The following is a 16,215-nucleotide window of genomic DNA, read 5'->3' on the forward strand; positions in this document are numbered from 1 at the left end:
AGCTTCTAACGAACGAAACCGTATAATTTTTATCCCTGCAAATCAACTGCCCTCTTTACTCCGCGAAAAAGAATTCGCAACGACTGTAAATCTTGTATGGCTTCTTTTTACGTATAAAAGATTCCCTGCAGTGTGGTCAGGAATACATATTGCATTTCTGCGAATTAATTGTTTAGGGTAACGTTCAATTTATAAGCGTAACGCCTTATTTATAAAAGCAAGGGAAGTTCCACGGAAAATTAAATTTCGTAGAATTATCTAATGTTCTTTTAACCTTTTCAGTTTAAAGCTGGAAAAAATATATTAAATTATATGATATGATAATTACATTTTATTTGAAAAAAAAACGAAAATTATAATAATAATTCTTAAATTTTATATGAGCAGAAAATTGCATAAGAATGACTTGAAATTAATCATAACACGTCTTCCTCGTGTTCAAAGCTTTTAAAGCGTTCTAATTTCGATCTCATGGTTCACGAAGCGTTCAAAAAGTAGTTGAATATTGTAATTTATTTGTTTAGTATCCACACGTACGTACGTAATCGGCTGCTGTTTTAAATGATTCGAATTTCGACGCTACGTTATTGGAGAAGCAATTTGTAAGTATCTTGCGACAGAGGAAATAGAATGCCTATCGCCAAACGCGGTGATCGATCCCAGAAGGAATTTACGCCATCAGACTAACAACTGACTTGAAGTGATATCAGCTTTTCGATAAAATCGTTCGAACGAAAAGGGAATTGTCCGTAAACCATTATTCGAACTAGCAGAAAAATTTCTCGACTTTAATTCTTATAGAAACTATTCGATTATTCTGAGAAATAGAAAAGAGGCTTGAGCATTTACCATAAAAAGCTTCCATGTGTTGTACATTGCATTAAACATTATGCGTGTTATATAAGAACAGTTTTGACATTTTATTAGCATTGTAACGATTGTCATTATTATTTTGATACAATATAAAACCAATCTGAACATATATTATACAATATATATAGAAGTTACAATTTATTTGCTACAGACATACATTTAGTGAAGAATTAGTACATAATGTAAACGACCAAAATAAAAGTACATGTAATAAGTATACCTATAATAAGTGTTAACTATGAGGAATGGTATTTATATGAAATATGTATGTGTATATTTAAACTAAATATCTTGCAGCTTCTGTATATAATATTTACAGATATGGTTCAAAGTTTAATGATACAGTAATTTACAATTTTTTAACATTTTAATGTAATACACTGTAGTATTTATTAATGGATTAATAATATAATGTATTTAAATAAGGTTCCTACAAATGTTCGAATACTTTCGTGACTTGCTGTATATCTTATTTTTGTATTACTTATTACCACAGAATTGATAATTTCTACATCATTAAATAATAAAGTTTATGAACTATACCAGTTTATGTACTATACCAGTTTATGTACTATACCAGTTTATGTACTATACCAGTTTATGTACTATACCAGTTTATGTACTATAGTAGACATTGGGAAGCTGTTTCCACGCTGTTTTCTTTTTTATCGATATATATTTCGAAACGACACGAGTAAATTGCACAAATTAAAAGAGAAATCGTTGCAACGACCATTTGTGTTGGTGGAATTAAAAATCGATCGGCTGATCTTGATTTTTGAAAAAAATACCTCCGGGCGTTACTACGCTGTTATTGAATTTATATCAAAGTATTTAACACGGTGTATCTGTCGTTGAATGTTTTCCAATTAAACGACGACCGAAAATAAAAAAAATAAATACTTATTCACATCGAAATATCGTAAATTCTGTTTACTTTTCCCCGTAAAAATTAAACGTTAAATGCGGGCAACAGTTCAGGTATTTTCCTCTGTATGAAATTCGATATTTTTAAACAAAATTGAATTTATGAAAATCCTATGTCTGTGATCCTAGTATATCGTTTCTGATTACTTTTCACGTAACGTTGAAAATCCGATCCATAACGTGGTCTTTAAAAAAACGATCATATCTTTATTTTCCCCAACAAGCCAAACAAGCGTTATCATCGAACATAAATTTCATATTTCTGATATAATAAAAGACGGTTAGTGTCTGAAATTTATCAAATAGCTTAAATCTCAAGTATCTTTAATGCTTCAAATTAATTCAACAAAGTCACCTCGCGAAACTGAGAAATAAAAATTAATCCGGCAAAGGGTTGATAACCAAACTTCTCAAAAATTAACTAGAAACTCTTAAGAGGCTATTTAAAACTCGGAAGAAATCTCGAATAGCCTGTCCTTCAAACTTTCAAGCAAATTAGCGGACTAGCTTATTAGAATTCTTTTTCAATGTTCGAAACTCGTTTCTCGAGTTTCTCGATCGTGAAAATAGACAACACGATCGAAGAATTCGGATAAGCAGGCGTTCGGAAAATTTAAGTTGCATTAAACTTGCCTCGATTGGACTAATTATTAGCGCGATTGGACTCCTAAGTGGTTTTTCTTTCTTCGTGAGAATTCGAACGACACTTGGCTAAGTAGAACTATTCCACAACAGAGCGTTAAAACTTAAAGTGAACTCTTTTAAGGTGTTGAATAAAAAAAAAATTGGCGGAAAAGTAATCGAGAAAGAGGAATTTATGGCAAACATAAACGAGAAGGTGTAAACTGACTGAAATATTCAGCCAACGTATACATTGATCTACGTAAAGTATCGATATTATGCATCCATATTTTTAATTTCAACGCGAAACTTTTATTCCTTTTCGTATTATAATTTATTAATAGGTAAATAACGTAATAAATCTGCTTCCCCAATTAATATCTCAGCTTCCTGTTTCTGAAACTTGATAGATTAAAAACAAAACTTCAAATCTTTATCGTTCAATTTGTATCGAACAATATTACACTGATATGTTCGAAACCATAAATATTTGGAGTTTAAAAAAATAGATGATGAATTGTTTTTATCTGTTCAATATATGTGTCGAATAAAAGAAATGTCAAAACATCATGTTATGAAAAAAGAATCGATAGAAAAAACAGAAGAAGTTCTACCATAAAAATGAAAGTTATGAAAGCTTGCTTGAAAAGAATTGCTCAACTCTAACAGAATATGAAAATTACAAATAAGAAGTTCGTAAAAAAAAAGAAGAACCATCGAAACGAAACTACAATCTAATCTACGGAAGAATCTAATCCAAAAACTTACGGGCATAGCTGCTGAAGTTCCTCCTTTTTCACGGCGAAACTCAAATCGTTCCTGTTGATTCTCTCGAGTGGTCTTCCGCACTTCACCAGCCTTTCGTGTCCGCACTCTTCGCCCCGACAACTGCCAAGCACTGAAACGGAAACAACGATAATGTAGAACGAAGAGAGATACGAAAAACTTCAGTGGCCTAACGATAAATTAAGATATTTCCACGAGTGAACAATTAATACCGAGAACGATCTGGCTGTCGTTTTAAAATATTGTAAGACGAATTTATGCCTCGGATGGTGTTCCATTTTGTGATTTATCGGCTGCCACGCGAACAGAAAAGTGGCACGTTTATTCGCTACATTAACCTTCGTTTAACCTTCTCGCAACTACGCTCGCCAATTGTGTCATTGTACTAAATGCGAACGTAAACACATCAGAAAATTACTTAAAGATATTTAATATTCTTATGACGATATTGTTAAAGTATTAATGAAATATCGTAGGTACCTATGCAATAAAAAGTCCTTAAGTAAGTTAATGATAAGGGTTAATTAATGTCGAATCTAAGAGCTAAATAAAAAACTTACTTTAGACGAACTGTACTCAAAAGAGATTTAATTTATCGTATTTCAGCAGAATTTTGAAATACGTTAAGTACAGAAATTGGATAAATAATGACGAAACGATAAACCAATATTATACCAGTAACTAAAAGACAGAATTGTAAATTTGTATTTTTTATACACTCTCTTTTTTAATCAATGTATATCATATTTCAAGAATAATAGCTCAAGGTTTCGTATTAACTGTTAATTAACCAAGTTAGTATATAAAAATAAGATTTATAGAAATTAGTTTTTAGAAAATATACGAAAATAATTAGAAATTCCTCTAGAAAGAAAGAAGACGATATACAATAAATAAAATAGTAAATTTCTTATGTTATAAATTTGCGATAGATTAAAGTTTATACGTCCACGATGCTATTTTGCTTTCAATCTACCTATTAAAAAAGCAATTCAAAAAGATCAAGATCTTCAACGGCGAAGTCTCTTATTCCTTCGTACAATTCTGACAGACTTGCTGTGAAACTTTAACAATTGCTTCCAGTTCTATCTAATTTATTGGTCGAAAATTTAGTGGGCCTAATGTCACGAATGCACACAGTTTACAACTTCAGTTTCGTTTCACGATGATTTAATTGAACGTTGTTAACAGCGAATTAATCTAACACATTTCAGACTTCTTTCTATCAGGATAAACGAAGTATGCGATTTTTCGTTTTGTTCGCAAGTATAAATACAATAGCAGTGAGAAGAACGTTCGTTTTATTAGAAACCTGATAATTTGCAAACTAACTTTTTCTGCGTTGAACTTCTGTGTTTATATCAAACCGTGAACAAGTTTATAATGAGAAACGAGTTAATAAAAATAAACGAAGGATGGTAAAAACGGGATAAAGTCTCAGCGAATAGCCTTCGGATGATTTCCGTTTGGTCTCGAGCGCGTCACTTCCGGCTAATCTTCCCTCGCCGTTTACCTTGCAGCTTATAGTTATTCTTCGAAAAATATGGTTGCGAAAGAAAAGTTGGTCTTCATCTCGCTCAAACTCTCGACACAAGTTATACGCGTTGCCTTTGATCGGGTCGAATACGTGCCGCGATTGTTAAGAGAGAGAAATTCATTTTTCACCTAAAACTCGCTCAACACGTGAAACATTAATAACGATAGAAGCGTGTGCTTCTAGTTTCGCTACGAAATAAAACGTAAGCAAATACTATCGTGCTTCGGTTTGTCGATCGTTTCAGCTTTAACCAATTAGTTTGGAAACGAACAATAATGGTACAGATTCGAGTAAACTGTCTCACTCGATAAAGAAAAATTTGTAATGCAAAGGAGAACAAGCAGACATGAACTGATGTTTTAATTATTTCTGACAAAACGTTTTTCTTGTGGTTATGTAAAATATAAACCAGTTTCTTGTAAGCAAATAATACAATAACGTATATACAGCACAAAAACTATATAATACCTACCTACTAATCTTTAGAGTTTATCACATGAAATACGGTGCAAGACGGATAGAACCTATTTACTTTTCTAACTATATGTATATTATATAAAGTATATAAATATATATAAATAAAGAAGAAGAAATTCAATGGAATTATTATGTTAATATCTTAGTATCTTCCTATGTAGTAATCTTATCTTGCAAATGAAACTGTCGAACATCTTATATAAGCTTAGAACTACTCGTGAACTTACGAATAATTAAAGAACTTTGTTTCGTGATATAACATAAATCCATAATTCCAATTGTTAATTGCATCGATAAAACCAAAATTAGTATGGTATTGATTAAAATCGCTGTATTCGTCAGCTCGATGTGAGATATTATATTTTCGTCAAAGTTCTAGCAAATCCAGAATCCTTCGTCCCCACGTTAGATATCAATTACCAATCTGTATGTCAACTAAATGACACGGCAGTTCAACGTATTGAATAAAACGTGAAACACGATGTCACGTCACAAACTGGGACGATAAATATAGCCACGTTAGCCCGTACATCGAGTCGTCGACTAACGGCACTGCTATGGATATACTACTGCGCGTCCGAGCAATGCTAGGTTGATCCACTTGAGCCTTGGCTCGTCTTTTTGCAAGGATTAAAGCGGATTACGCGTGGCCGACACGGCCGCCAGGGTAACGAGAATTTAGCTAACATTGCGCAGACTGCACCCGTGCACACCTGTCCGAATGCTTACATGCGTGTAACATACTCGTGAGAGCATGTAACGCGTCTGACGAGAGGTCTTCTAACGCTGTAACTTATCGGTGGTATATCGTGTGTTTAGGAAATCATTTGTATCGAAGTGAAATGAATTTCATGTTAGTAAATACGAGCAGATACGAAATATTTCTTACTGCTAATTTAGAAAATAATTTCAAAGTTACGTTTGATTAATATTATTGTTATTTAAAGTGATAAGTTTATTATGTGTAGGCAAGTAAAGTTATCAAGTCTTTCTTGTTGTTAGATAAAATAATATTTTTGGCGGTTTCTATCGTTTTATTTTTTTTAATATTGTTATTCTTTTCAGATGTGTGACGTGACCTGAAATGGAGATAGTTTTTAAAAATGTGCCTTTGACGTTCAATATGATTTTAATACCTTTTGGATTTTCTACCTACGCTTTTTATGAATAAAGTAGTCTGAGAAAGGAGGATATCCGAAGAGACACATACGTGAAAAAAATGTCAAGAGAACAACAGTGTCAACTATTTCAAGTTTCGACTTTTACTTTCTTTTGAAGTATCGCAACGTTTTATGATTTTCGACTGCTTTTTGATGATTATATATGCGTATAGTGGATAACTTTGAACGTAGTTAATGATGTTAATGTTGATGTTAATTTGTACAGTAACGTGTACTTATACGTTTGCAACTAAATTTGAAATTGTTATTCGCGAGGTAATTTGTAGTTGGATAGATTTTAGCGGAACATTCAAAACGAAATTAAATAACATTCCGTTTGTAGGATATGATCCATTTAATAGAAATGTGTTAGCGATGTGAACGGTGCTCTTCATTTTCCAGTAACATAAGAAAGTAATTAGAAATTAACATTTTTTTTTTTGCTTTCATTTATAACTAAAAGCTCAAGGACTATTTAAGAAATTCTTTCTACAAATTTTATGATTAATTTGAAGTCATAGTAAAACCAATTTATGACAAAGCTCAAAGCTCAAGGCTCAAACCTCAAACTATTTGTTTTACGGAAAAGTAAAATCAAATATTTTCCCCATGAAAAATATGAAAATAATTAGGAAGTAAAAACACGACCGAATTTCTGTTCGTTTACTAATTTGAATTGCGAAGCTACGAAAAAGGGATATCAAGACAAAACCAACCAAAACTGAAAATCAGCTGTAAAATTTGACCTAATTCTGTTCGGGCTTGATGTTGTGATTCAAAACATGTTTTTAAAAGGGAGGGAATGCAACACAAAAGAGAAAAGGAAATTGTGAAAAAACACGAGAAAGAGACGTATCGCCTGTTTCCAGCAGCTAAACAAAAGACCATTAAATCCGAATCAACTTCTTAATTTGAACGAATGGTTTTTGCCCGCTGGTTGGTTCACGAACTACCCCATGATAATAACCACGCTCGTTCGTCATCATTAGGCACACCGGAAATGCGTTTCCTGTGTTTCGTATCTAGGACCACTGAATTTTTCCCTTGATGCCCCAGTTACAAACAGTTAGGGAAACGTTTACCAGCCCATCTTCGATCAACGATCAAATATTGATGATTTTGATGTAGGAGGAATTCTGAACTTTTATAATTATATTTGTTTTGATTGTGCAGAGAAGAATTTTACAAATCTTACCCATTTCGTGAAGAGCGGTTAAAAAAAATTCTATTAATATTCAGAAAACTGTGTTAAAAATAAATACAAAATATTTTTGTTAACATGAATTAAGAATTAGATCTATATCACCTAAGCTGAGATACAAAGATCAGAGGATAAATAAAACAGTACTTTTAAAAAATCTTACCAACACTCCGCCAAAGTAGCGTATGAAATAATTACAGCGACAAAAACAAATTCTCGTTATAAATTTAATCAAATGTACGTTTCGATATAACTCGAATACAAAGTGTAATTAAAAAATACACTATACTCATAAAACAAGTATACACAAAAATTCCAACCTTACGGATTATGAAATTACGTTTGCGCGTAAATTAACGAGTGACACAATCCCGAGAAACATCGCTCGCAGCTCCAACAGAAAAAAAGGAATTACGCTCGTGAGAGCATGTCACCGACCAACAGATTCAACATAATTTCCGGCGGGGAGCGTAGTTCATCGCGACGGGCAACCGTTTGTTGCAGTTATTTGCCGTTTCGTGTTCGCAACAAAAACCGGTCTGGTGGCAAACTTGCATTTATCGCGCAGAACAATAAGAACAGCGGAGGCCAACGCAGAAGCCTGGAAGAGCTGAACATTTTCGAGAAGCGGAGAAAAACTATGTCCACACAGGAAGAAATACAATCCCGTGGAAAGTAAATTCCGTTTTACCGTATCCGGCTGATATTCGACAAGTTTCTCGAACGGGTCCTTGGGAAAATGTGCGCGCGTGTACGTGTAATCGAGGTATAATTTTCGATCAGCGCAGAAACGAAGCCGAATTTGAATGTAAATTTCGTGTCGTCCCTATTTTCCGCGAGATTGACTGTTATCAAATAACACGCGGTATATCATCGTGGAAAACAGAGCGCGACGTCGAACACCATGGTTCAATAGGGAGAATGTATCGAGCTCCATCGTTCTGTCTATGCGAATTTCTGCGCAATTTCCCTGCTCAGCCTGACTTCGTGATTTTTCATCGGCTCTATTCTATCCTTGATCCGGCTCGTTGCTCTCGCAGCGAGACAATAGGATACCATAGTATGGTATTCATAAAATGTGTCAAGATTTCATGGTATATTGTAACCTACGTAATGAATTCTAAAGGGGTTTGAACGTTTATTTTTATTTTTATTTTTTTTTTTTTTTTATTTATTTATTTAGATTTATTTTCGAACAACGCGTTCCGTTGATTAAGTTCTGCATTCTATTTTCCACGCTTTTGAATGAAAGATAGTAGTTCGGTTTTCAGTGTCAAGGTAAAATCACGCGAGAAGTTATTATCGATATTTCTGTGACGGCCAGAGATTTCGTGACCTACAGGAGGAACACGAACTGATGTTTATGCATGCGCGGCTTACACGTGAGATCTGTGTTCGCGCGGAACGAAAAATGTCACTGTGCCCTGAAGCAAAGCCACTCTTCTATCTCTGTCAACATCGTAAATACACCCCCAAATCAAGATAAGAGAAAAGTCGAATATCAAACATCTAATATCGACGTCGTCGACAATCCGATAAGCTGATCGCGAAGTGCGATCAAATAAACGCGATCAACGTAGTTAGATGAAACTAGCGAATAAATTTTATTTTTATTTTCAGCTACAAAAAGACCTGCGTGTGCATTACTTATCCAGTAAATTCATTTGAATTCGATTGTTAGAAATAGTTCAGAAGAAATCTGTCTATATAGATATTCTATAACTAGCTCTGGTAAGTAGGAAGAGCGAGAAGATTAAATTAGCTAAAATAGTTTATACAAAACTCTGATCTTATTTTTCTGCACTGATAAACAAATAGGGCAGATAAGAGACAAACTTGTTAGGAAATGTACCATGAAGACTTCGTTTGTTGTGCAGAGCGCAAAAGAGAAAATTACAGAGATAGAAAGAACAAATAACAAAAAAATATCATCCATTGAGAAAAACAAGGACTTTTTATTCCTGCAAACTTGCAACGTTCTTTAGCTGACTATGCTTTAATTTAGCTTCTTCATAACTGTTATTAATCAAATAGTAAAAAAAGAAGAAGAACGTAGGACAGTATGAATCGTTTTTATCATCTGAAACACTGTTGTTTGAAGTAATAACGTTAAAAGCAGAATTTCAATGGAAAGTTGGAACCTCGTGTTGCAAATTTACAGATTTCACGATTAAATATACGTTTATTGTTATTCATACTTTCGAATTTCGAATATCGATGAACGAACAATAGTTTAGACTATTCAATATATCATATAACTCACTGCTGTTTAACTCTTTTCGCGCCATCTTCATTACGTGGCAATTTCGAGCGGTGCTCATGTCAATTAAGAGAAGATTCGGCTTAAAAAAGTTAGCAGAAAAGCGGTCGTCCGCTCATTTATTCGCATCGTCCGGAATACAGTTAACTATCCCTAATGGATTCCTCGATTGTATTCGTTTAAGTACTTTCAACCGTTCTTCATCAAGCGCAGCCAACGAAAATCGTGCATTTTCGCGCTCAAGAATTTCCTCTCTTGCTCCTTTGACAAGGAAATCAGTTAACCATGCGATTGATTATTCGAACCAGGTGTCGTCAATGTCCTTCAATACATTTGTTCATAATTACACAGCCCGCAATTTGCTCGACGTTAGAATTTGGCCGACGTTCGTGGAGAATTCTAGGTTCGCCAGTTTAATAGAAATCGATATTCTGTACATCGAATTAAACGACGTCGATTCGACCAGTGACCAACGAATAGTTTCGGCGACAGTTCGAAGGCGTATCACCCGATGGGACAGCTGACAAATTTCATTAGAAATATCGATCGTTTTAAATTTGAAAATCCACACGAAACGATGGTAAAACGTTAATTCATCGGGAATAGCAGCGGGAAAACTGTGCCGATTAATCGACAATCGCTTAACCAATTTGAATGGTTAAACGGTTAACCATATGACATCGGCCTCCTATCATCGCGTGGCAAACGAGATTACACGCGCAAGCACTTACCAACGAGTATCGATTGAATCGGCCGCGCGACAAATTTCGGATACAATTTGAATTCAACCACGTAATCTGTTCAGCAGAGTGATTGGTGTACGTTCGATGCGAGTTTGTTTGAGTAACTGCCAATGAACAATAACAGAGATATTAGACAAACTAAGAGACAAAACAGACAGAAACTCTATGAACGTCTGTGTGTATTATTGAGGTTCTGAAATCTAAATCGAATAACCGTCCGTATTCGACTATTTTAATACCAGATTCGAAGATTATCAGTTGGAAAATAAAGTTATAATTTAGACAACGGCTTCTTGTTTCGATCGTTTCCTCCATTATATGTATATAATCACAGTTCATAATTTACATTTTTAAAGAAATCATCGAAAATTCGAATAACAAACATTATATATATATTTAAACTTTTACTTTCCTAAATAACGTAGAAAATAAAATTATAGCGCGTAATTAAGAGCATACATAAAGTGTATAATTTAGATTTCTAAAAAAAAATTATTTAAAATTAAAATGGCCAATCTCAAGTTTTTGTCTCGCGTTCACACTCACGAAACGATGTATCATTAATTTCAAATTGCGTTTACCACGCGGAAACCTTACTAAATGATATATTGAACAATGAAAGCATCGATCAACGTGTCACTCGAATTATTTTCTCACTTTTCACATTGTTCATAGAGGCGAGTATACATTATCGAGCATTTTTTCTCCAATTTATCGTATTTCAATTCCTATCGCATTTACGGTCGACGGATCACAAGCAAAATAAACGATTTCGATATTTTTTCACCGTGCACAAAGGTCGTATCGCATTTTCAACATGGAATAACGAGTTACCGATTACACTGACACCCGCGTGATACGTATACATCCGGGTGGCCAATGTAAATTCGAAAGACAGATCAAGCACGATCAGCAGGAATACTTTCCTCGTCAATTGTACACCAACCGTATAATTTCGATCGGCTTAATTCGAATTCGCAAACTGCATACGAGTTACACTCTCGATTTTACAACGTATTCACGTGGCGTTATAATGTATCGAACTTCATGCACGTTATGATAATACAAATGAAATGGAATTTGCTTTACGTATTGTAGAGTTAGAATGTAATAAATAATAAATGTAATGAATGTAATAAATAACTGTTATATTTTTTCGATTCTGTGTTATGAATCATAACTAACAGTGCTTACGAGCGATTATTTTTACATTGGAAAGGTAAGATTGGGTCATAAATATTTATTATAACGTAGGTACTCTTATAAGAGCAACTTCATGAATAAATAATATCGATATAATTATTCGATAAAATCAAAATGAATAGCTATTAACAAGCTAATATGTGCTATTATAACGTATCATTCTCAAGTCAATGTTAAGAACAATTTCTAGTATAAACATATCGTTTAGTAAAAGATAAAATAGTATAAAGTACAATGGTTGATAAAACTTTAAAAAATTACTATAAGTGTCTGTATGAATTATTAAAACATCGAGTAATATTCATATTTAATATTTAATAAACAGTAATATTTTAAAAAACAGTTTCATAATATAAACATAATAATGTGAAAAAGAAATTTATACATTTTCAGAAGTATTCTACCCTACATTCTCTTAATAAAACGTAGATAACATCCTACTCTCCTTTCATTCCCAAGTCCTCAAAATCACAGTATTCGAAATCTCTCTGACGACGATCACCAGAAACTCATCGAATGAGTCCCCAAATAAATCCATTCAAACGTAGTACGTCAAACACCGCGAAACTCGAACTAAAACCTCAAAGGTAGCTTCGCATACGTGATAGAGACCATCGAAATCAGACAGACGAGTAACGAAAGGCAGTTACATAACGAAACGTAAACACTGCCGTTCAAATGTAAACGAAGAAACTGACACTCTTCTATTTTAAAAATATTGTCCACGTGGAAGAATATTCATAAGACAGCTTCTCGTAGCCTTTTTTTTCCTTCTTCTTCTTCTTTTTAGAATTTCATGGATTCCAAAAATATACGATTCATGTATTAGGTTGTCCGAAAATTGTCTTTCTTTCGCAAACGTGTTGTTTACAACAGTGCACCTTCATACAAACGTGAAACCAAGTCTGTGAAATATCGCGGTGTTTATCTCGACAGAACAAAATAAATCGTACGTAATTCGACAAAATAATATAAAACAAAAAACGTTGTGCGTCTACTATTTCCTCATAAAACGAAAGAAACTTTCCGGACTACCTAATACAACCTTCTTTCAGAATTTAATTGATTTCAAGACCGTAAAAGTGTTTTTAAATAGAACCATACCCTTTGCAATGCATCGATTCCTAAATTACCCTGAAACTACACGAAAAATTATCAATTCTTATGTACATTTCAGTTCTTCTGAACGTTACTGTCAGATATGGAATTGAAAATATAACGCGATAAAATCTGTTTAGAAGTATGCAAAATCGAGCAATTAAACTCGTAGAAGTTATTCCTACAATTTTATTCTGTGAAATAGTTTTCTATCATTTATCTTCTCTCTTGTGAGCATAAACTGTCCTCTTTGCCCCAGAAAATTATATTTCTTCGTATGATTTCAAATATGTCATACTTCATAGTTTATCGGATTAACATATGAAGATATAACGCAACATATAAACGTTTGAGAAGCATGATAAACCAGTTTCTCGACTATTATTTTTCATGAAGACAGTATTCTGCGTTTAGCGTGACGAAAAATTCATTTTACTTCCCGAGGTCATGAAAAACATATCGCGGCAGAGAATAAAGCTTAATTAATTACAAGATTAAATCTATGACACTTCTAAAAATTGAAATACCTGGCTGAAACAAAATTTCCGAAGTCTTAGCTTACACCACTGTGATTTTCAACCTGTCATAAATATTTCTTTTAGTGGTTTTATAATTATGAGACGCAGTGGCTATAGTTAGCAGAAAGCAGAAGAGAAAGTGCCAAAGAGGAAGTGCAGTAATTATAAAAGCAATGTAGGTGCGTTTAATCAGATAAGAAAATGTAATATAGTAGAAAATTAGTACGTAAGATAGTGATAAGAGAATATGACGTAAGCCGATAGGCAAGAATTACGATAAATAATTACAAAGAAAATAATAAAAAGAATAATTATGAGACTCAGTGTATTTTTCACAAACAACAATTCATTGCGTGATTTAATATATTCATCCCTGCCTTTCTCAACGATCCACTGGATGAGATTAACCGAACCACCCTTTATTACACTCCCCATGTATATAATATCCGCGGCTCTTCTAAAACTACCCGCTTTAACGATACAACCCAAGTTCGCTCTGCTCAAGTTTAACCCGGCTACTCTCGAGAGTGTGGCGTCCACATTCGAGGGTTGGCCTCTCTCTCGAGGATCCTTTCACTCGTTATTTTAATGATCGTGCGCCGAGGCGGTGCTTCATCCTTCGCGGCCTGTGGAATTAATGTTTGCCAGAGCCGACAGTCTCTCGACCCGAGGAGAAAAAGGAAGAAGAGAGGCAGAGAAACGAGAACGGAAGGAAGAAACGAGGAATCCAGTGGAAAATCTAGCAGAAGGTATCGAATGGGCCAGTGATGGTATATTTGTGGAGGCACGAGCGACACGATGAAGTTCGGTTCTACCTTCCTCCCCTTTTTCCCCGGCTGCTCGATAATTTCCGATGTCTGCCGACGTCATTAATCCACCTATCTTTTTGGAAACCTCGCGTCGACAACGTACGCTCGGGGGACGAGATTGGAAGGGGTGAAATTGATTCTCGATTATCGTTCGATTATCGCTAGGAGAAGAGGAGGAACCACGGGCTACGCCGGATCTGTATAGGAACGCCGACTCCGCACCGGGAGTAATTATCTTGGGCGTAATGCGATCGAGTTAAAATGAAGCGGCTAAAAAGATGGAAGAAGGTAGTGATTAATGTTCGTTACAAACAATTTTTAGAAACAGCGTAGCTAAATCTTTTATTCTGTTCTACTTTCGCATAGTATTCGAAACGCTGATAGATGGAGTAAATGAAGAATCTTAGAATTGTATTGTTATTAATCGCATCGTGTAATTTATTGTAAATAAATTATTAAAATACCTATTTAAGACTGCCAATGTTTCTACTAAATTCTATCCTTAGAATTAGAAATGTCTGTTTGGAGATAAAATTAAAAGATGACCAGTAAATATAACGACACATTTTATGATTATTAATATCAAGTTATCAAGTACAGCGAAAGGTTAGAACAAGTGAAAAACAGAAGAACAACTTGCTTCCAAATAAAATTAGGATGTTGTTAATATTTCTAAAACACATATGACGAAGAAAAAAAAAATAAAAAAGAAGATAATGGCGTAATGAAAGGGTAACATTAATTAAAATCTTGATGCCCGATGCAAGGAGAATTGCACTTCAACGTAGTACATCTCCATAAAAATGTATTAACGTATGCGAGAACATGCACGTTCGAGGCAACTTCAACGTGAAAACTTTTCCCCGCAACAACACTAATTACCCTATACTTCAATGATTGTAAGTTGGAATGAAATTGGACCTAACGAATTAAATCATATCTGTCCTTAATCCAGCTTCTCTTTATTGTATCAAGGTTGATTTTGACCAATGTGCACGAGGGAAATAGGTACCAAAACTTATAATTGGGGAAAATGAACCGGTATTCCCAAGAAGAGAACGGACCGGAGAAGAGTAACCGCGAAATATCGAATGTATGAGTATGAGCTACCTATACACTGCGTTTCGAGATGGACTTCACCGGAAATACGAGCCAATTATTTCCCTCTGGTATTCTACGAAGCTTCAACAATATTTATTTTTCAGCTTGTGTAAATCGAGAAATGAAAGTTGAGATAAATTTATGTTTCTCTTTTTTAAGTTGCTACGAAAAATTGTCTTCCTAATGTTGAAATAAACATATTTCGAATAATTAGGCTATTATTAAGAAAGGCTAAACAAAGAAACGAAACCTAAACAAAGATTTATGATTATCTGGATACTTCGTATATTTTTGCTTATTACGTGAATTTACATTATTAAATTACACCTTTAAATTTTCCGTAAATCTATACAAATCTACGATCTGGTAATAATTATGCTGTTCATATATTTCGTAGGTTCTTTAATTGCTGTAGTAAATACATACAACTGCAACTGTAAATGAATGTACAACTGCTATCAATTTCCACTCACAGTTCATTCCAAAGAGTTTTTATGTTTCCCATACGCAAAATGAAATTATTTATTAAAATCCTCTTTTACTTCATGCTTAACAGGGATAAAACATCTTACAAACAGGTAATTACGTTATATCTCTGTTACAGAAGAACAAAAAATAGATATTATTCAATATCCATTCCCGTTTAAGATCTTGATCCAATTATGAAAATCGAATGGAAATTGCTTCTGGATTACGGATAAAGTACTCCGCTTAAAATAGTAGTAGTATCGTTAATAGGATACGAAGTCAACGTGAAAAGTCAGAACTTAATTAATTTCAATTTCAACCAGCCCACTTAAATTATCCATCATTCGCCTCCTTTCTATGCAAACATCTCGCTATAAGCATCACTACCAGACGACCGTCTTCAATTTCTACGTTTTCTGTCATCTACGTTTTA

General features: G+C 34.0%; 1 protein-coding gene across 2 annotated transcripts in view; it reads right to left on the minus strand.

Annotated features, from left to right (window-relative positions):
- Positions 1–16,215, minus strand: part of LOC138179323 (uncharacterized) — a 153,476-nt gene that overhangs the window by 105,080 nt on the left and 32,181 nt on the right. For both annotated transcript variants that reach the window (XM_069111997.1, XM_069111989.1), the window contains exon 2: positions 3,190–3,319. In XM_069111997.1, the coding sequence (XP_068968098.1) occupies positions 3,190–3,319 (130 nt within the window). The remainder of the gene's footprint in view (positions 1–3,189; positions 3,320–16,215) is intronic.

This window comes from Bombus flavifrons, chromosome 1, assembly GCF_040668555.2.
Source record: "Bombus flavifrons isolate JBK064 chromosome 1, iyBomFlav1_principal, whole genome shotgun sequence".
NCBI classification, from domain to species: domain Eukaryota; kingdom Metazoa; phylum Arthropoda; class Insecta; order Hymenoptera; family Apidae; genus Bombus; species Bombus flavifrons.